This window comes from Eumetopias jubatus, unplaced genomic scaffold (assembly GCF_037043125.1).
Source record: "Eumetopias jubatus isolate StellerSeaLion01/CBP00866 unplaced genomic scaffold, mEumJub1_p1.0 scaffold_4, whole genome shotgun sequence".
Lineage (NCBI taxonomy): Eukaryota > Metazoa > Chordata > Mammalia > Carnivora > Otariidae > Eumetopias > Eumetopias jubatus.
In genome coordinates this window covers 73,567,102-73,590,001 of record NW_028274810.1, presented here as the reverse complement: position 1 = coordinate 73,590,001, position 22,900 = coordinate 73,567,102, and the positions used below count along the sequence as shown (strand labels likewise).

The following is a 22,900-nucleotide window of genomic DNA, read 5'->3' as shown; positions in this document are numbered from 1 at the left end:
GACATTAATTGAAGATTTACATCCGAAAAAAGTCCTAATATCTAAGGGAGAGTATTCCATCCAAGACTAGCGGTCATTTGAATTGCTTCGCATTATCTTTTGTCTCAGCTTATCCCTGATCCTTGGGTCTAGCCCCAGAGCTCTGAGAAAGCTATATACAATCAGTCGTAACTCTTGTCTTTCCACAGATGTGGGAATCCCTTTTTCAAAAGCCCCATTGTTCTCCAGGCTGGAACGATGAGGGGGAGAACGCTGAGTCTCGAGAGAAGTGACCTCCTTGAGGAAAATGCACCCAGGTAAGCATTTGGAGAACAAGCAGCGGGGAGAATGAACTAACATTTCTGATTTGTAAGATGTAGTAAGTTAGGGCAGTTTTTCCGGTGGTCTTCTGTATGAATATTCAAATTAATTAAAACCTCGCAACAGGCCTTGGGGTTTTCTAATTATGATTTGCACCATGTAGCATGACTTAGGAGACTGGTGTAAATATTGGCTTCTTGGATATTTTAGAGCAAAATTTTGATGAACTGGGAGCTCTGAAGCAGGGTGCTACTTAAAAGCATAGGCTCTGGGGCCAGACTCCTGGTTTTGAACCTTAGCGTCACCGATAAACTCTGTGATCCCAGGCAAGTTACTTAAATTCTCCATGCTTTAGTTCATTTATAGAATGAAGATAACAGTGGTGCCTATGCTGCAGGGTTATTGTAAGAATGAAATATGTTACTCATTTTACAGACTCTTTTTGGATGCACATTTTTCCATGTTTTAGACCTTTGAAAATGGAATATTTCTTTTTTTAATTTTATTTTTTTAAGATTTTATTTATTTGAGAGAGAGAGAGAGAGAGAGAATGAGTGGTGGGAAAGGACAGAGGGACAGAGAGAGGGAGAAGCAGACTCCCCACTGAGCATGGAGCCCAGTGCAGGGCTTGATTCCAGGACCCGGAGATTATGACCTGAGCCGAAGGCAGATGCTTAAATGACTGAGCCACCCAGGTGCCCCGAAAATGGAATATTTCTTGAAGTTGATGGCAAACAGCTTACAATCTTAGTTGGCTAAGTGGCAGTAGGGATAAAATCATTACCTGTGTGTTTGCAACTATAAAAAACTTAAACATCAAACCTTGTAGGATGGGAGTCAGGGGGTTGGAAGATGGTCTTGGAGATAATAGTGGGGGGCCATTTTAACTCCCAGGAAGGAAATGGTTGAGAAGAGGGGTGGGGAAGATAGTAAATGAAATGTACTCAGCGGTGTTCCTGAAGGGGGCGCCTCAGTAAGCCAGCAACCAAATGGCTTTTAGTTCATAAAAGACATGCTGTATCCTAATGCTCATAATTGTATAGAAGGCAGTACATTGTAAATTGTCTGTAAATATGTAAATTGACAACTCTGCGACAAAATGTAATTCGGAAGACTCAGACTCTGAATATAAAGAAGTTTTAGGACTACCTTTACATATTTATTTCACTTATTCACTTCACCAACTTATTTCCTTTTGATGTAGGCACAGCAGTAATATATACTAAAAATCTAAGAAAGCTCTTTCAATACTTATTCAATAAAAATTCAATGTGATAAGAAAGCATTGTATTATAGTTTAAATGGCAAAGTTTTTTCTCTCTCAGCAGTGCATAAAATAATGATGCATCTTAAAATTGAAGATGTCTTAGATTTGATGAAATGCAGCAATATAAATAGAGCACTTAGAAAAGCATTGGTGCATAGCAAATACTACATAAATGAGCTATCATTATTAATGCATTTTATTTTATTTTGGTTTTATTTAAATTCAAGTTAGTTACCATATAGTGTATTATTACTTTCAGGGTAGAATTTACTGATTCATCAGTTGCATAGAACACCCAGGGCTCATCACATCAAGTGCCCTCCTTAATGCCCATCACCCACTTACCCCATCCCCCCACCCACCTCCCCTATTACTGCATTTTAGTTCTGTTTCTGGAGGGCAGGGAAGACAGCTCCTATTTTTGGAGGGGGTCAGCTAAGTACAGATATGCCCTGCTATAATACCACATACCGACAGATCTCACACTGTATAAAATCAGGCACCGAAAATAACAATTTATGTGGGAAAAATTATGTAGGGACTAGTGCAACATATGCATAATAACAGCCTTTTATGCATGTCACAGGAGAGCTAGTTTGTGTTACAGGAACATGCTTTGGAGTGGAACAGACTGAACTTTACATTTTCTCCTAGTAACCTTGCCAAGTAGGTGCTATTCATATTTTATAGATAAGACAATGAGTTTAGGATCAGAAACTTGCTTTGGGTCATATGGTTGTAAGTGGTGATGATGATAGGAGTCAATTCTAGGTCTTCCTAGCTCCAGAGCCCATACTTTTCACGCTTACATCCCAAACCCACTTCGGTCAGATTCCCCCATTCCTCACTTCATGTTTCCTACAAGAATGATGATACCGTTTGCTGGATGAACTCAGCCATGTCTGCTTCTGCCTAGGTTTTAGAATGTGGCAAGTAAGTGGAAACAAAATACAGTTGATTTTTCCTTTAAGTATTTTCTAAAGTTGCTTGGTAAGGTTGGCTCTCAAATTTCTGTCTATCGTTAGCAACTGGATTTCCTGAGATTGTAAGGTCAGCATCTGCCTCTGGGCAAAAAAGTGCCATGAGACCTACTATAATTCAGAGTGTTAGTGTTTTGAAAGAGCTTTCAAAACCTGACTATAATTTTTAGATAAGCTGTCGCCAGATGGCAGCAAAATGCCTTGAGCATAAGATCTGAACTATGTAACATGTCTGATTGTTTATTGCCATTCATTTACAGAATATTCCACTCATTTACAGAAACAGCCGAGTCTAAACAAAATTATCTTACTATATGTAAATGTTATTTTTGGAGCAAGCTTTTCAAATAAATGATAATGATTTATGTATTGAGGGCACTCATCGTGATTTATGTATTGAGGGCAGACTATATGGCAAGCATTTTGCTAAATACTGTATTTACACTTATTGTTTTATTTTGTAATTACAATATCATAATCTCTATTTTACTGATGTGCATTCTGAGTCTTTGGTTTTATATATTATTTCTGTAACAGGCCATCTCACTAAATCCTCAGTTTCAAGTCTTATCCTGAATTTTTTTCTATTAATTCTAATAGCTTTCCTAGTGATTGTCTTGCCTCAGACTTTGCTGGCTATTTAGATTATCTGCAAATAATCTGCAAGTAAGAGAGAGTTTGCCTCTTATTTTCTAATATTTATACCTCTTGTTTCTTGTTCTTGGCTTAGTGCATTGGCTAGAACATTCAGAAAAATACTAGATAAAAACAATGATAATAGATATCCTCCAAGAATGACATTTGCTATAGTTTTTTCGTACATGGTCGGCTTACTTATATTTCTAGATGGCTAAGGTTTTTTTTAAAAAATATTTTATTTATTTATTTGACAGAGAAAGACACAGCAAGATGGAACACCAGCAGGGAGAGTGGGAGAGGGAGAAGCAGACTCCCCACTGAGCAGGGAGCCTGATGCGGGGCTCTATCTCAGGACCCTGGGATCATGACCTGAGCTAAAGGCAGATGCTTAACGACTGAGCCACCCAGGCGCCCCCAGGTTTTCTATTTTATTCCATTAGTCTATTTGCCTGTTTTGGTGCCAATCCCACACAGTCTTAATTACTGTATCTTTAGGTGAAGTCATAATATCCCAAGATGAGCAAGTTGGCTCATCTTGTTCCTTTTCTTCAAGGATGTGTTATTGGCTATTGTAATCCCTTGTAATTCCACATACATTTTAGCATCAGCTTGTCAAATTACTTACAGCCACATGCACACACTTTTGGAATTTGGATTTGGAGTCCATTAACCATAAATTAATTGGGGAGAAATGCTATCTTCACAAAACTAAGTATTTCAATCTATGAACATTTACATATCCCTCCATTTCTTTAGGTCTTTTAAAATTTCTCTCAAAAATGTCTTAACTCTTTTCTGTGTGAGGGTCTTACACAATTTTTGTCAGATTTATCCATAGATATTTGAAATCCAATTGTAAATTATATCTTTAAAAAGTTCCATCTTAAAACTTTTGCTGGCATAGAAATATAATTCATTTTTGTATATAGACCTGTTTTCAGCGACTTTGCTAATGCTAATAATTTTTAGACTTTTATTTCCTCTTGGGGTTTGTAGACAATGATATAATATCAACATAGTAATATTATCTGTGAATGCTAAGAGTTTTGTTTCCTACTTACCAATTCTTACACTTTTTGAACTTATCTTATTGCACTACCTAGGACAACTTGAAGAATGTGAAGAGAAGTGATAATTGTGGGCATCTTTGTCTTATCCCTGATTTTAGGGGGATTATATCTAATATTTCTCCATGAAGTTTGATGTTTGCTGTAGGTTTTTAGGGGATACCCTTTGGCTTGAGGAAGTTTCCTTTAAACCCTATTTGCTAAGAGATTTTTTTTTGTATACATGGGAAATGGATTGCTAATATATCAATGTTCTTTACATCTCTGTTCATAAGTGAGACTGATCCATAGCTTTTCTTTCTTCAACTTTCTCTTTCTGGCTTTGGTAGCAAAGTAGAATGGCCATCTGAAATGAATTTGAGAGCGTTCCCTCTAAAAAAATTCTTTGAATACTTTGTATAAAGTTAGGATCATATGTCACTTGAGCATTTGGCAGAAATTAGCTTTACATTTTTCAGGGCCTTTTTTTGAAAGAAACATAAGTTATTATAAACTATTCATTCTATGTATTTAAAGGTTATAAATAAATGTAGGTTTAAAAAAATTTCATTTGGATTTGGTAAGTTATATTCTTTTTTTTTTTAAGATTTTATTCTTAAGTAATCTCAGCATCCAATGTAAGGCTCAAACCCACAACCTTGAGATCAAGAGTTGCACACTAACAACTGGGCCAGACAGGTGCCCCTTGGTAAAATACTTTCTTTCTTTTTCTTTTTCCTTCTTTCTTTCTTTCTTTCTTTCTTTCTTTCTTTCTTTCTTTCTTTCTTTCTTTCTTTCTTTCTTTCTTTCTTTCTTTCTTTCTTTCTTTCTTTTTCTTTTTTCTTTCTTTCTTTCTTTCTTTCTTTCTTTCTTTCTTTCTTTCTTTCTTTCTTTCTTTCTTTCTTTTCTCTCTCTCTCTCTCTCTTCCTTCCTTCCTTTTTAAAAGATTTTATTTATTTATTTGAGAGAGAGACAGCACGAGGCAGAGGGAGAGGGAGAAGTAGACCCCCCGCTGAGTAGAGAGCCTGATACAGGGCTCAATCCCAGGACCCCAAGATCATGACCTGAGCTGGAGGCAGATGCTTAACTGACTGAGCCACCCGGGTGCCCCAGTAAATTATATTCTTATGAAATTGCCCGTTTCATCCAAATTATATTTTTAAATAAGCTCGTTCTTTTGATCAATTATCCATTTTAAAATTTATTGGTATTATTCATAGTATTCTCTTATGATTAAGAAAAACTTCTATTATATCTATAGTTTTTACCCTTTTTAAAGTTCTATTATTATTTTTCCTCTTCGTTGTGATACAGTTTACATAGCACTGGAATTATCTGTTTCCTGAAGGTTTGTTAAAATTATGTGAAAACATCAGGTTTTGGTGCTCTTTGAGGGAGGGTTGGTCTTTTTACATCTTTATTTTCATTATTGTGGTTGTTCTGTTTAAACGTTCCTGTCTCTCCTAAGGCCAGTTTTGTTAATTTTCACTTTCTGAGAAAATAATCTATTCAAGTATCAAATTTACTTGCGTTTTGCTGGGAAAAGTAGTCTAGGTATGATTCTTCTGGTTACTCCATACTAGTGATACCCCATTTTCATTTTTTATGTTATGCATTTGTGCTTTCTCCTATTTTTCTTGAATAGGTTAGCTAATAACTTATATTTGTTATTTTAAAATCTTTGTAATTAATATATTTATTAATTAGATATGTATTAATATTTTTATTAAATCCTTCCTTCTGTTTTCCTTATGTTTATTCTATTGGTTGTTTTTCTTAATGTTTTAAGTTGGATGCCATCTCATGGTCACAAAATGGATGCCGGAGCTCTAGCTGTCTCATCTGAATTGTAGACAAGAAGAAGGGAAAGAGCAAGGGACAGAAGGGGAGCCCTTTCCCTCAGAGTCATCTCCCTTTAAGGAGCTTTTCTAGATGCTTTATCCCATAACTTGGTTTATATTTCATTGGCCATGCTTATCTTCAAAAGAGGCTGGGAAATGTGGAGTTTTAGCTGGGCACATTGCCATTAAACAGTACAGGGTTCTGGGGTGCCTGGCTGGCTCAGTAGTGAAGTGTGTGACTCTTGATCTCAGGGGTGGAGTTTTGTTTTTTTTTTTAAAGATTTTATTTATTTATTTGACAGAGAGAGAGCGAGAGCAGGAACACAAGCGGGGGGAGTGGGAGAGGGAGAAGCAGGCTTCCCGCTGAGCAAGGAGCCCAATGCGGGGCTTGATCCCAGGACCCTGGGATCATGACCTGAGCTGAAGGCAGACGCTTAATGACTGAGCCACCCAGGCACCCCCTCAGGGTTGCAGTTTTGAGCCCCACATTGGGTGTAGAGGCTACTTAAAAATAAAATCTTGAAACGTTGCAGGGATCTATTACTAATGAAGAGGGGGATAATAGATATGGGTAGGTAATCCGTCGCAGAGTTTTAAATCTTTGAAGTTCAATTAACTCTATTAAGTCTTTATCTTGGTATGGACTGTACGGAGTTACTTCTTTTACAGAGACACTGTATATTTTTTCTCAAATCACTTTCCTCTTGACTTATAGGAATTTGGTCCTACCTTAAAACTTTTAACACTAAGAGGGGCGCCTGAGTGGCTCAGTCGGTTAAGCGTCCAACTCTTGATTTTGGCTCAGGTCATGATCTCACGGTCATGAGACTGAGCCCAGCATGGAGCCTGATTAAGATTCTCTGTCTTCCTCTTCCTCTGGTCTCCCCCTGCGCCCCAGCCAAAAAAATAAATTAAAAAAAAAACTTTTAACACTAAAAATTGGTCATAGTCATTATTGTCTTAACAATGTTGGTGTTTCTTTAGATTTACCACATGCTTACAATATTATTTGCTCACTATTCCTTTTCCATGCAGATGTTCACTTTGGACTCATTTTATTCGTCCTGAGGCATACGCTTCAGAAGATCCTTCAGTGAGGTTCTGTTCATTGGAAAGCCTGTCTAGTTTTTGTTTTGTAGAAATGTCTATTTTTTTAATTTTTTATGAGATTTTATCTATCTATCTATCTATCTATCTGGAACATAAATGGGGGAAGGGCAGAGGGAGAGAGAGAATCTCAGGCAGACTGCACAGAGCATGAGCCTGACGCAAGGCTCGATCCCACCACCCTGAGATGGAGGCCTGAGCCAAAATCAAGAGTCAGATGCCCAACTGACTGAGCCACCCAGGCACCCCAGAAATGTCTTTATTTCATCCTTACTATTGAAAGATAGTTTTGTTGGGTTTAGAACTCTAGGCTGACTGTTACTTTCTCTAAGCACTTTGCAGGCAGTACTCCAGTGTATTGTGGTTTTATTGTTGCTTTTGAGAATTCAGCTATCAATTTAATTGACAGTCCCTTGTGGGTGATCTTTCTTTTCTGGATGCTTTTAACATCTTTGTGTTTTTGTGTTCAGCAGTTTGACCATGAGGTGTCCAGGAGTGCACTTCTTTTTACTTAGTCAGCTTGGGAATTTGCAAGACTTCCTTTGTCTCTTGTTTCAGCTGTTTCATCAATTCTGGAAATTTTTCAGTTATTATTTCTTCAAGTATTGCCTTTTCCCCCTTCTGGTCTTTTCCTGCTATATACCAAATTAGTTTTATACTGGATATTCTCCCTCTAGCCTATGTGGCTGTTAAATTCTTTTTCATAGTTTTCATCTTTTAGCTTTTTCCTCCAGTTTGCTTGTTATCTTTCCAAATGAGTCTAACCTCCTATTAAATCTATTCCTTGTCTTTCTAATTGCATTTGTGGTTTTCACCTCTAAAGTTCTCTTTAGTTATTTTTAAAATCAGATCAACAAATTTTTTATATTCTCTTTCCCTTGATCATGTTTTTAATTACTCTGGGCTTTTCAGTTTTCTTATTTTAAAAATAGGGGCTGGGCTCCATGTTCTTTAAGGACACTTTCAGTCCATAAACACTCCCTGTCTTCCTCTTGGGGTGGAGTGTGGCATGGTGATGGTGATGGGCTATTAGGTCAGAGCTCTTCTGTTGAATTACCCTTCTCTTTTGGATAGCTCAGGATGCCAAGTTTGGTCTAGAAGTCCTACTCTGGTGCCACCACCCATTAGGGACTCAGAATTTCTATTGCACTGGCTAAGCCTGAAAAGCTTGAGTCCCAGCTACTTGCTAGGTACAGAACAGCCTTGGGGGCAATGGCTGACTCTCACTTCCCCACTTCCATGTCCATGGGGCACCAAGATGGGACCATTTCTAATGAAAGCAATTTCCCAATCTTCCCAGGTACACAGATGAACGTGCTTCCTAAAGTCAATTTGTGCCTCCTTGCGGTATCACCAGAGAGTTTGTTTCCTTCTTCTCTAGTCTTAGAGAGATGGGCAGGGGCCAGCCCCTTGTATTGAATAGAAATCCTTCAGACAGCCAGAGGCTCAAGGAAGAGCAGCATTCTGATTCTTTTGAGTTAAATGGTTTTAAAGGCAATACTAGGTCTGGCTCTGGTTTGTACTGGTTCACTTTTTATTACAGGGGATCTGGGAGATCTTTTGATTTAATTTACCTGTTAAACCAAAACTTTAAATTTGTGTGGACATGCAGGGCACCATAGAGAAATGTCTGTTTATGCAACTTAGAAAAAAATAACTTTTCTTTTTTCTTAAACAGCTTTTTTTTTTTTTTTGAGTTTCTAGATTCATGACTTTATAAATGGATGACACAAGATTCTCTGTAACATCTTCGTATTTCCCTAGGCAAACGGACCAGGTACAGTTTTCTATTGAAAATGCAATTTAAAGAAGAGAATAATTTGCACACCTGAGAAAAGGATAAAGAGCCATCAAATCATTCAAACCAAATGTAAGCAGAATTAAAAGTCAGCGCAAAATCTTAATATCTGTGGTCTCCAGCACCTGAGTAACTTTCCTTATTTTGTAGCTCTGCTACTAAGTGCCTTTAGCCTAATGAAACACTTACGAATGAATGAACTGGAACTGCTGAGTTAAGCATCTGTTACAGGAAAATTACAGTGTAATAATAAGGATATTCTAAGCATCTCCTTTAACAATAAAAAAAGATCATTCTCAAATATTAAAAAAACAATTATTCTAAATTAAGTAGGATGATGACACCTTGTCTGCAGAATAATTTTCACTAGAACGCCAGACATGCTGCTCCATAGCTGAGAACTATGCTAATCTTAGGTCCCATACACACCTAGAACACAGCTTAAACAGCTTTTTTGAGATGTAATCCACATACCATGCATTTCACCCATTTAAAGTATATAATTCAATGGTTTTTAGTGTAGTCATCTATTCAACCTCACCATAGTCAGTTTTCATTTTCATTACCTCAAAAAACCCTGTACCTTTTAGCTATCAACTCCCTCCTCCCCTCTCCCCGAGTCAAGCAACCACTGATTTGCTTTCCATCTCATAAATTTCCCTCTTCTGGACATTACATATACATGGAATCATAATATGTGGTCTTTTGTTACTGGCTTCTTTCACTTAGCATAATGTTTTAGTGGTTCGTCCATGTTCTAGTATGTCAGTATTTTATTCTTTTTGTATGGCCAAATAATATTCCATTGTATAACTGCTGCACATTTATCCATTTGTCAGTTGATGGACATTTGGGAGGTTTCTACCTTTTGGCTATTTATTTATTTTTTTAATTTTTAATTAATTTTTTTTTTTGAGAGAATGAGAGAGAAATCCAGCACGAGTCAGGGTTGGGGGGCAGGGGAGAGAGAGAATCCTAAGCAGGCTCCATGCTGGGCTTGATCTCATAACCCTGAGATCATGACCTGAGTCGAAATCAAGAGTTAGATGCCCAACCAACTGAGCCACCCAGGCGCCACTGCCTTTTGGCTACTATGAATAATGCTGCTATAAACAGTCAAATACAAGTTTTTATGTACATGTATATTTTCATTTCTTACCTAGGAATAGAATCTCAAGTTATATGGAAACTATGTTTGGTCATTTGAGGAATTTCTAGAAAAACAACTTTTCTAGTTCTTAATTCCTTCATTTGTAAAGTGGAGAGGGTAATGGTGTCTACTTCATAGAGGGTTGTTTTTTGTTTTTGTTTTGTTTTTGTGGGGATTCAGTTAGAAAATGAATATATGGTTCTAGCTCAGTACCTGCAAATGGAGACTGAGTAATGAAGGCTATTCTTATTATCATCTGGTCTGGACTCTTCCACTTGCATGCTGGGTCCATCTCACTCTTGGGGCCTGAATTCCTTGTTTGTCAAGCAGGAAGACTAATATTCAGTGATGAATACAGAATGACTTGGAAAAGGAAGGTGTAGAGGGGCTGAGTTGTTGCTCCCGGCAGGGTCCACTCCTCTTCCTTCTCGACCCCTCCTGCTTCACCCTTTTTCCTGGTGCTGATTAGTGGGTTCTTGGCATCCAAGGGGCCCGGCTCCAAGTTCCAGCCCTGCTTCATCAGGACCTCTGGAATCTGATCCTTGATGTCCTTACAGATTCTAAGAAGATGCCTGGGGGCAGGAAGAGAAGATGTCATGCCCAGGGACTCCAAGTAAGGGTTTGTTCAAGATGCTCCATGCTCCCAAGTGAGCTTCAGTTTGGGATGATCAGAAGTTAGACCTCCAAATGGATTGTGTAGGTAGTGCATTTTGGGAAGGTATGGGGCATGCTTTCACCTCTCAATAGTTATTGGAGTCATTCTTTTTTTTTTTTAAAGATTTTATTTTATTATTTATTTGAGAGAGAGAGAATGAGAGATAGAGAGCACGAGAGGGAAGAGGGTCAGAGGGAGAAGCAGACTCCCCGCAGAGCAGGGAGCCTGATGTGGGACTCGATCCCAGGACTCCAGGATCATGACCTGAGCTGAAGGCAGTTGCTTAACCAACTGAGCCACCCAGGCGCCCTATTGGAGTCATTCTTAACTGCTGTTTCTGTCAAGGCTCATTTTACATATACTGTTATATGTGCTCACACTTCTATGAGTATCCTCAGATTTTGATATATAAGATAAAAAAAGCTGCTTACTGAAATTTGTAGCAGAGATCTGTAGAGAGGCTGTTGGTTTTATGAACTGTAACACCACTCTTTTTTCCCCTTTTCAAGAAAGCTTGTAGGAAAGGAAATAAGGAGTGTCACATTCTAGGGGTAGTGTGTCACCCAGAGAGGAGGTCCATTCTGCCCGTCTTGGCCTTCATGGAGCTCCTGCCACCTTGCCTTCCTCAGCATCTGTTGGTCTGGATTTTGCCACATCTCCTTCAGGCCAGTCATTCCTCTCTCCAACTGGACCAGCAGCACTGTGTCGTGGAGGGAGCTAGACTTCTGAGTCAGGTAGCCCTGGGTGCAAATCCTCTCCACACCAGTCGCTGTCAAACCTTCAACAAGTCCCTCAGCCCTGCTAAACCTCAGTGTCCTCATCTTTAAATGGGAATAACTCCTCTCTCAGAGCATTAGAGTACAAGGATTTACCACATACGTTTTGTGCACAGACTCTCCAGGTGCTTTTCATACATAATCTCTAATCCCTTCACCCACGATAGCACCCACAAGGGTGCTACCCTTGTTGTCCAGCTGAGGCTTAGAGTGTTCAGTGGCTAATGTAGTAGCAGTGGTCTATGCCCTGTCATCCCTTTGGGCCTTACCTTGACTTCTGCCTTATGGCCGCCAGCATCAACACCTCTTTCCTATGCTTGGGGAACCCAGCACAGTAAGGTTTGATGGAAGGCAGTGCCTCACCTCCCACCTCAAAAGCCAGAGCATTGTTGGTTGCTTGCTTTTCCTGACCCCCCACCCGGGGAGTGAACACTAGACTCAGCCAATTGGATGCTCCCATCTGGGACTTTGAATCTGGGGGAAATGACACAAAGAAGCAGTGAATAGTTGAGAACTCATTCTGACAGCAGCAGGAGCATCCTGTGGCTGGTCTTGGTGGTGGTGGTTGTGCTCCATGGCCACAGCTCCAGTGATCAGGTTGCTCAAGTGGCAGGAGCTTGGAGCTTGGCTGTGGCTCAGGGCACCTGGGCTCCTTTGGCATCTGCCTACTCTCTTTCCTGTCAATTTTGTGAGATTCTTGATATTCTTCCTCAAGTTCCTCTTCAACTTAAGTCACTCAGACTCAGTTTCTGTTGTTTGTAATCAAGAACTCTGCATAGCAGCTATGTGTCCCCAACGACAGTCCTCTGGTATTTCTGAACCTTTTCATTTTCTGCCTAATACTCCCATCTGAATGCTGGGAGTCATTTGCCTCTGCTTTGTGCCAGTCTCAGTCTGTTGGTATTGGCTAGAAATGCCAGGGGGCACTCACCTGGCCCTGGTGAGCTTCCTGCAGACATCTTCCCTTTCCAAACCAATGTTGTGACTGGATTGACCCTTGTGGTTCTTAGGATTATAAGGCACCTTTCAGTAATAACCATCAGGAAACTTTGAATAAATAAAGATTTATTATTTACAAGACCTGGAAATTACACTGCACACCTGAGGCTACACAGGGAAGTTGCAGGTAAAGGGAACACATGGGCCTGTGGTTCTGTTTTTACTGGGGTCGAGGGTGGGGGACCTAGGGTTTTATAGGCATGCTTTTTTTTTTGGTGAATTTAAAACATGAGAGCAGGAATTTAAAGCTCAGGAAGAGAAAAGACAAGTGGCCCAAATGGTCAGTTATCAAACTCAGCCAAGATCTCTAAAACAAAGGAGGTGGTCTGGTTCTTTATCTAGCGTGGCTGTCTGCAGCATCCTTTAGCCCAACCCTGGGGTCTGGAGGTGTTGCTGTTAGCGGTGTACGTCTGTTGTTTTTATCTGTCCCAAATACTCTTCTTAAGGGGTGGTCCTTTCTCCCCTTCCTCTGGTGGCTGGGGCTGCCAGTCACAAGACCTGCTTTCTATTCCAAGGGGTGGGCCCCTGATCCATCAGGTGGATGGCGAGTGTGAAAATTTAAAAAAAAAAATGCATTGGGAGAGGAGAGCTCTTTCTTTCCCCTTGGATGACAACCTGTGAAGATACAACCTTGGAGTTGCTTCTGACTGTGCTCCTTGCCAGAAGAAGGAAGGAAGCTGTATTAGTTTCCTAGGGCTGCCATAACAAATCACTACACAGTTAGATGGCTCAAACCAGCAAAAATGTATTTTCTCGCAGTACTCAAAGAAGTTCAAAATCAAGGTGTCACCAGGGTTGATTCCTTCTGGGGGTTCTGAGGAAGAATCTGTTCCATGCCTCTCTCCTGGCTTTTGGAGGTGTCTGGCAATCATTTGCATTCCCTGGTTTGTAATGTATCACTCCCACCTGCCTCCGTCCTCACGTGGCTGTCTTCCTTCTGTGTATGTCTCTGTCCAAATTTCGCTCTTCTTATCAGGATACCAGTTATTGGATTAGGGCCCACCCTACTGCAGTATGACCTCATCTTAACTTGATTAATAAATCTGCTAAGACCCTATTTCCAAATAAGGTCACATTCACAGGTTTGGGGGTGGAAATGAATTTTGGGGGACATTATTTAACTCAATACAGAAGCTAAGTTAGCTAAGGGTCAAGAGGTGGAAAGAGAGAGACCTTTAATGACAATTTATTAATTCCTAAACCCAATCAGCCTGGATGAAGTGAACTTTACCCCCAGACTTTCCAGATATGTGAGCTAAAACATTTCATTTCCTTTAAGCTAGTCTGAGTTTGGTTTCCAGCACTTATAACTGAAAAAGTCCTGACTAATATAGAGGTGAGTGAAAAACCGGAATAAAGCCAGCTGGGATTTTAACAAGAGACCAAAATGCAGTAAGAAAATGTGAGTTTCCTTTCTCTATTCCGTTCCTTCTATGCAATATGCCAGTCTCAAGACATAAGACTCCTTGCATCATGCTGGTTTTCAGAGTCTTCCAGGGTCACCCTGGTAAGAATGTTCTCCAGGGAAAGAGTTTACCCCTTTATTTACTTCTTTCTTTTGCATGACTGGACCCAAATACCCAAGAAATTGGGATAAAAAACGAGCTGTATTTGGGAGCTGATCATTGGAGGTATGGGGACACAGGTAGGGTTGGGGGTTTGATTCAACTGAATAATGCTGCTTATTCTTTGTACCTGGCACTCAACACATTGCCTGACACATGGTAGATGCAAAATGAATATTTATTGAGAGGGTGAGGGAAATAGCATATACTGTTTATGGGGGAAAATTAACCAAAGCATACACGATATACCAGCCCTTGGGTCTCTCAGTGTAGATGGGCAGATAATATGCCCTCACAAAGTAATTACATAATAACATAAGAAGATCCACAGTCCAAACATTTGGGACTCTAGGGAGGAAGGGTGGAGGTTTAAGAGAGAGAGAAAGATCCCTGGGGTTTGGGTGCGGCTGTTAAGAGAGGATTCGGGGAGGAGGAATAAGTTAGTTGGGTCTGGAAGGACAGGGCTCTTCTGCTAAAGAAGAGCTGAGTGGAAGTATGGAGAATGGAACTTTGTGTCCTCCCCGGGGGATGTGTAGGATGGACAGGCAGAGGTGTGTATGTGGGGGGGTCTGGGTGGTGACGGGGAGGTAAGAGTGAAAAGGAAAAGTCTATGGGCCAGGAGGTGTCTCTAGGAAGCCAAGATCCTGCTCTTGCAAGCTCAAAAAGAACAGAGAAGAACCCTTATCTCTCCCATCCGTCTAGATTTCATGTTGGGCCAAGATGTGAGGCTTCCAGCTCAGGCACGCAATGATGGGGTTTATGTGCTCTGTGGGTTTGTGTGTGGCCAATCTGTGGTTTAACATTGCTATGGTTTGGGGTTTGTCTGTTCCTTTAGAAGTTTTTGGTTGTATATGACAGAAATTAGGGCACTGTTGGAGCCTTTCTCTTTTGCTTTTTAGGATTACACAGCAGGAGACAATCTAAGCTAAGGGCTGATTCTAGTGCTCACCATCCTTGATTTGTTCCTACCCTCCGTCTATGTTGACTCCGTTGCTTCCCTCCTCAAGGCCTGGCAGGGGAGAGAAGCAGGAAAGGGAGTGATTCTTTGTGGACTTGACGGCTGATTCTTCCGCATTTTTGGATTCTTGCTTGTGGGCCAGAGGGACTAACGGTGACCTCTCTCCAGCTCCCACCTCCCAGCCCTTTTCCTGCCAGATTCCCTCATGGGCTTCTCTCTAGGTTAGAAATGGTTCTGGGTGTGAGTGGAGGTCTCCTACTCTCCCGTGGCCTCCTCATCCACAGCAGCCTGGATATTCCTGGCCCCTTGCAGGCCGGAATTGATAACAGTGTCTATCCACCCATGGGGCAGGCTGGTGTGCTCGCCTGCAAAGTGGATGCGGCCCTCGGGCTTGAAAAGCTCCTGTGAATAGTCGATAAACTGGTAGGGTGTGAACTCAGTGAAGGCGCCCATGGTGGAGGGGTCCAGAGACCAGCGCTTAGCCACGGACGAGGGGCATATGCGCCGCAGCTCGTCCTTGGGTATCTGGTGCACAAGCCGCCAGGTCCTCCAGGACCACATCCTCCATCTGCTCGTGTGTCATGGATGTGAAGAAGAGGGAGTCATCGTCCACGGTGTAAGAGGCCAGCAGGATGCTCTTGCCGCTGGGGAAGCTGTGGCTGGGGTAGTAGATGTAGCGCGAGGGCCTGTCGGTGACAGAGACCCCACCCCGGATGCCATCCCGCTCCCAGAAGGGCTCCTCACAGGCCAGGATCACCTTGGTGGCACTGGTGTAATGCACCAAGCGGAGTGCTTCCGTCTTGTCTGGGGAGAGCGGTGGCTTAAAGGTGATGAGGTGCGTGGCCTTGGCTGAGGCCGTGATGATGACAAAGTCCGCGGTGAGCGTGTTCAGTGCCCACCTGGACTTGCCCACCTGGTAGGAGACCCGGACCTCAGGCCCATACCTCACTACTGTCTCCACGTTGGAGCCCAGGTGGACGGTGCCAGGCTTCAGGCTAGCGCTGAGGGCTTTGGGGAGCTGGTCGAAGCCACCGGTGATCTCGGAAAAGCTGCAGGGGTGAGGGGAGGGCAGAGGGGGTGTGTGGGGGCACTGGGCCCCTTTGCTGAGTTGCTGACAGCCTTCCTGGTCTGAAAAGCAAGGAAACTAGCTTCCTGCAGCCTGTGCTGGATGCTTCATAGACATCTCCTTAACTAGTCTCTGTGAGAGAGGGATCATTGTTTAATTTTATACTTTGGAAAACTGTTACCTGGTGGAGAGGGGCTGTCCCAGGATGACATCCACAGTCTAGACCTACAGCCCATGGATTCAGCTACCATACAGTCCTGTGTCCCGGGATGAGTCCCACAGACCTGGGTTTGGATTCTGGCTCCAGTTTTTACCCATTATGTGACCTTGGGTAAATTATAGAATTCCTCTGAGCCTCAGCATCCTTACCTGTAAAATGGCTCTGCATAATAGTACCAACCTTCTAGGTGATTCACTGGGACAATTTTTTGGAAAGTGCTTATCACTGTGCCTGGCACATAGTGACTACCCAGTAATCATAGTTCCATTTCTCTGCTCTGAGAGGTGGAGCAGGGGCAGATTCCATCCCTGGTCCCAGTTGGCCTTACCTGTTACTTTTGGAGAAGATGAAGCTACTCCACAGGGACTCTAGGAAGGACTTATAGTATCCAGAATCCTCATTCATCACAGTCCCGATCATCTTTACTGCTCCTTCGCTCAGCTCCCCTTCCTTCACCAAGTAAGCCTGTGGGGAGGTAGAAGTTCCGGATGGAGGGCCCCGCATGTAGGAAGGGGCCTAGGGCAGGCAAGGGGCAAGACTGGACTCCAAGAAAGTGAAGACTTTGGTAGTGGGAAGAGAAGGTCCTTGTCATCAGGGGACAACCCCAGGGGGCTGGACTGAGCACAGACCCCCTCCACCCCTATCCTGGGACTTCTGTGCCTCACATACCTTGGTGGAGTAAGAATCATAAAAGGACAACAGGTGGCCGCAGTTGAAATTGTTCAAATTTTCTTTGAGCTGCAAAAGGGGAGAAAGGGGAAGCAGCTTAGATTAAAGCCACAGAGCTAGTGGCAGGACTCCTGCCTTCTCTGGATGTCCCTTAAAGAGGGGAGGAACAAGGAGGTGGGGAGTGGAAAGACCAGGGGAAGGATGCTTCCAAGATCTCCTAAATGTTCCTTTTTCCTCCTAAGTCCCCCTTTCATTGAAGGACCTTTGGAGACTGAAATTTAAGGGGAAGACATTCACTGCAATCCAGGAAGATTGATTCACTACTGAGGATTGGGTTATCTGGTGATTCCCCTTCCTTCCACTGTCACCATCAAGCAGTAAGCCACTGGACCACCAGGGACAGGGAAATAGATGGGGTTGGGCACTAGGGACAGGGTGGCAGCATTCTTAGGGGAGATTAGAGAAGAGACCAATCACAAGAGTGCTGGATGGGAACCAGGCCACTTGGGTCTATCCACTAACTTGCCAGGTGACCTGGGGCCAGAACCTGTTCTTTCCCAACCCTGGGAGGGGTGAGGCAGTAGGCACCTTGGCAATGGACTGGTAGAAGAGATTCATAGGGCTTTTGCCCTTTTCCGTTGGGCTCATGGAATAGCCCAGGACCTCTGGATTGTCCTGGACCTCCCTGGTGCGATAGCATTGTCCTTTGATGAGGTACCAGGTGTTCCCATCATATGCTATGAACTTGTTCAACTTCAGGCCAAGCTTCTTGACGTAGGTATGAACCAGCCTGGAGCAGATACAGGTGTAACATGGCACCTCTCCCAGTGGCACCTCGTTCCTGCTGGCCTCACTATAGAGGCCATTTCCAGGGAAACCAGTTTTTTCATGTGCCCAGGGAACTCGGACTGTTTCTTCAACTCTAACCCTGCTTCTTCATGTTGTGGTATTAATTCTTTTCCTTCTGTTTTTTGCCCCAAGGAAGATCGTGAGGACAGAGTTCACCCATCACCCAAGGAAAGCCCTGTAAGAAATCCCTGAGTACAGGACTTTACGTAGAGACCAAGGCCTTTAGTTTCAGACAATATTTGAAATCCCATCTTCCATTTCTAAGGAAGGTGAGGCCAAATCTAAAGACTCCTACTTTGGGCTGGTTCTTTTGTTTGTGCTTTTGTTTTCGGTGGTGTTTGGAGGGAAGCCTTGGGTTCAGTTTACACTTAAGGCAAAAAAGTAATCATATTTTTGGAGGTATTTGGGACACTGGGCGAAGGATCTCGTTTGTCTTAGAAGCCTCAGAACCAGGGGCTGGGTTCTGTTCCAGGAGCCAGTTAGAGCATAGCGGTCGAGTGTATGTTTTTGGGCCAGTTGCCTCGATTTTGAAGAGGAGCTCTGTCACTTTCTCCTAGGAGAACCTTGGGTGAGTCACTTAATATCTCTGAGCCCAGTTTTTTGATTTGTAACTGGGAAAAATAAGAGGATCAGATGAAATAATGCACATGTGGCATTCAGCACAGCACTTGGCGCATAGAGGTGCTCAACAAATGTCAGCTGATAGGATTATTATTATTATTTTGTAGCCTAATGGGGTATAATTAACATATAAGAAGCTAGCCATATTTGAAGTACACAATTTGATGAATTGATGGTAACTATTATCATTAGTCTGGGACCTACCACTTTCTGTGTGACCCTGGGCTCTGAGCCTCGGTCTTCCCTGTCAAATGGGAGACCAGTGTTGGTCCCAACTTGCAGGATTGAACCACATGAGACAGTGGATCTGAGAAACTCTGACACTATAGCAGCAGGGGCCCCTGTGCTCCCCCCTCCCGACCACCTAATTCCTCTTGCTTGCCCTTTGCCCATTCTTTCCCTGGGACTTACCTGTGGGACTTTGGGATTCACATGGGTCCCAGTTCATTGTACCAGCCCTCCTCCTCGTTCCTGAATGTGCTGACTCGACCCCCGATGTGGTGGCTGGCTTCCAGGATGGTTACCTGGGCTCCAGAGGACCTGCTGTTGTTCTCAGCGTCATGCTTTCCCTTCTCCCACCCTGTACACCCATGTCCATCCTGCTACAGGCCGTAGTCTGGAATTCCCAGCAGTAGGTTTCCTGAATGGGCAGAATAACCAGATGGAGGCGGGGAGGGTCCTGAGTAATGTAAGAGGGGCAGAATGCTCCATGGGGGACCGAGTGCCTCTTGGCCTTTTCTTGTTAGCACAACTCTTCTCCACTTTCCTTCCATGAGAACACAAGGGCAGCTAGGGTCAAGTCTTGGGGGAGCCTGGAGTTTTGAGGAACCATAACTAAGAGCTAAGAGACCCAGCCAGTTATGAGCAACCATCTAAGAGCTGGCTGTATCTTCTCTCTTTTTCTTTTCCCACCCAAAAAAGCAAACTGGAGGCAAAGGATTGAAACCCCTCCAAGATCTGCTCACCTGGTGGCCAGTGTCTTGGAGGGCCTTGGCTGCCGCCAGGCCTGACATACCAGCTCCCACTACTACCACGCGCTTGGGCAACGGGGAGATGTGGAGTCCCTCCTGTGCGGTGACAAGACTGGACTCATATTCGGGGTCCCGAAAGCACTTGGCCAGGTCCTCCAAGTAGCCGAGGCAGCTGGGGGTAGCCAGTAGGAGCCCCAGAATCAGGATTCCTGTGGCGGAGGAGGGAACTGGGGGCTGTCTTTCTGGAGCCCAGGCTCTACGTCCTGCCCTACCCAGGATGAGCTTGGCCGTGTGAACGAGCAGGGGTGGTGAGCTAAGGCAGTATCTGTCAAATGTGTGGTTGTAAACATGTGTATTTCTGATTGTGTCTATGTGGGGGCGATTGAGTTATGTGGGGTACGGATGTATGTGTGAACTGTGCTGGTGTCAGTTGTGCGATGGTAAATGTGAATGCGTGTGTTCATGTGTGTGCCTGTGATTGGAAACTCATGAGTGTGTACAGGGTCATCTCTGACTGAATATGCCTGCTTCTGATGGTGAGTGTGTGTGTGTGTGTGTGTGTGTGTGTGTGTGTGTGTGTGTGAGCCTGTCTGTGATGTAAGTTGCAGTGATCATGAGTTTGTGATTGTTGCCCTGTAAGACTGTGCATCATCTGTGATTTCATGGGAGGGGGTGTATCTGTGGCATGGTGTGGGCCCCTGAGCAAATGTGTGGACGAATCTGTATGGGACAGCGAGGTGGGTGTGTGTGGCCTGGGTCCGAAGAGTGAGTGTGACATGCATGCATTTGCTGGAGTTTGAGAGGGAATGTGGTTGCCGGTGTTCTTGTGTGATTCTGTGAGTGTGTTTGAGCGTGAGGTTGGGTGGCAGCGCCAGAGGGTGTCTGTGTTCTTTGAGAATGTGTGCATTCGTGAGGGCATGGGTGTGTGAAAACAAGAGGCTTTGAGGCTCGCTTCTCTTCGGGGGGAGCTGTGATCAGTTTCTTAGTGGTATCACCAGTACCCCATGGGACCTTGGCAGGGCCACTGCTCTTCTCCAGCCTCACAGTATTCTTTCACATCCCTCCAGCTTTCCTCATGGGCAGCTAAGACGGGAAACTAGTTAATACGTAACACGCAATGAGTCCAGAGTGACGTGGTTTTCGTCTCCACAAGGAACTGCTCTGATGCACAGAGAAATTCACCTGGGAGTCTGCAACAAGAGGCTGTGTGCCTTACTGGGTGTCACTTGCTCGACGGGGAACAGCCAGGAGCTGTGATGCACTGTACCCCCTTGCACCAGCCCTAGGATTTGGGGGTGGGTGAGAACCCCCTTAGTCCAGCCTTTATCCATGCCGGCCACCCGAGGCGCACTGAAGGAAAGGGATCTCCAGGGGCCACCCGCTGAAGAGGGGCAGAAGACCCAGCTGGCTCCCAGTGCAAGCCCTTCCAAATGCCGGGAGAGCTTTCTGCAGGGGTGACTCCTCAGGAAAGAAGAGAGGGTGACCATGCACTGTGGCAGAGATCCCCAACCCTCACCCCCTCTTCCCACCTTCCAGGCCTCAACCTCCCAAATCCATTCTTGCCCCTGACAAACTCTCCCATCTCCCTGAGCTACCACCATTCCTGTCTCAGGCCCCATGTCCTTCCCCTTGAATGGGCCCAACCCCCAGACTCATTATCCTGACCTGGACACATTCTCTTGACTCCCTTTCAACACCTGGACCTATGTGCAGCCCCTGATCTAGCTCTGTCCTGTCTCAGTCCCTATGCTTTTCCTTTTGCATGGCCCTATGCCCAGACTGTTCCTCCAGCCCATCTCAACCCCCTCCCTCCATCTAGCTCCTTGCCCTGTTTCCTCCCTCAGGTGCCTCACTGTCAGACTTAGAGGAGGCACCCCACTTACCCCGCATCTTGGCCATGGCCTTGCAGCTCCTACCGAGTCTGGGGCAGCTCTCCCCCTCCTTATGAGGAGCCAGCTCCACCCCAGCAGTGGCTGGCTGCATCCCACAAGCCTGCCCCCAGGGCTGGGCCAAGCAGAGAAGCCCTGTCCTCCTGGTGAAAAGACCATTGGTGACTCAGATGATCCCTGGCCTCATCTTCCTCCTGGCCCATCTCCCTTCTGAGGGAAAACCCCTTCTCCCAGCTCAGTCCTCAGCCCCTGGGTACCAGTGGGGAGACGGGGTTGTGGGAGCCGTGGGTCATCCCAAACCTGCTGGAACCATCTCCCAGGAAATGGGTGAGGACTGGGGCTAAGTGTCTGGGCTGCTTTGGAAGGCCAGCATCCAGGATCCTGGCCCAGGTCAAAGTTCCCAACTGCTCCCACCAGAGAACGTCTAGTTCTACTGCTGTCTCACCATGAGCCTTCTGTTCTACTGTTAGTCTCCCCGAGATGGGGATTCTGGCCAGGAGCTCCCATGGAGGACTGTGTCGGTCCTGCCCTTTTCAGGGGCTCCCTCAGCAGGCTGGGCAGACATCTCTGGCCTGGCCCATTTGCAGTGGGGGAGTGTTTTCTTTTCCCCCTCTTCCTCTGGGTCCTCTGGGGCTTCCATAGACACAGGCTGGCTTCTCTGGCCCTGGAATTCCTTCTGGGGAATCAGGCCATCTGGCTGTGACACCAAGACTAGCTCTTTGTTCTCTCTGTATACAGCGCGGGTGGAGACAGGCTGGCTGGTGAGAGAAGTGGACAGGAAGCACGCACCAATCTAGCAGCATGGGGCTGGGGAGGAGGGCAGGTAGGAGCACTTGGCGTCGGGGGCACAGGACTCAGATCCCGGTTACCAGGGGTGGCGTAGGGGAAGGGACACCAGCAATGGAGTCCAACAGAACTGGGTTCAAATCTTGCTTTATTATGTCAGTGCTGTGTGTCTTAGGGCATAAGGCTTATACCTCTCTGAGCCTGGATTTCTTTACCCGTAAAATGATGCTATAACACTTTCTTTATAGGGTGCCTCAGGATTAAATGAGATAATGTATGTGACGAGCTTGGCATAGCACCTTGCACTCCATAGGCATCTAAACTGACTTCCTTTTTCTCTTTGGAGATAAGGTCTGATTTGATACCAGATCACACACAATAATAATATTTAATAATATTTATATTATTAAATATATTTATTATTATATTATAAATATAATTTGTATATAAATATATTATATTACAAATATACATATTAAATATATTATATTTATTATAATATTATAAATAATTATGTTATAATAGTATAATATATTATTATATTTATATTAATATATTGATAAAATTAAATAATATTTAATAATAATAATTTCAAAGGGAGGTAATTTCTCCACCACAAGGTGGCTGGAAGAACCAAAGAAAATAACACATGGGGGTTACAGTGTGAATAGCTGGGTTTTGGGCACAGAGCAAGGACTCTTTCTCTCTACTTCCTTTTATTTTTTGTAATAGCTTTATTGAGATATAA

At 44.0% G+C, this 22,900-nt stretch overlaps 1 protein-coding gene across 1 annotated transcript; it reads right to left on the bottom strand.

Annotated features, from left to right (window-relative positions):
• Positions 1-15,303: 15,303 nt before the first annotated feature.
• On the bottom strand, positions 15,304-21,382 carry LOC114224205 (L-amino-acid oxidase-like). The gene is given in 8 exon segments (XM_028123305.2): positions 15,304-15,615; positions 15,617-16,130; positions 16,696-16,832; positions 17,037-17,105; positions 17,625-17,826; positions 18,918-19,030; positions 19,472-19,686; positions 21,361-21,382. Coding segments are annotated over 8 exon segments (1,578 nt in total). The 5' UTR covers positions 21,377-21,382.
• Between the last annotated feature and the right edge of the window lie 1,518 nt (positions 21,383-22,900).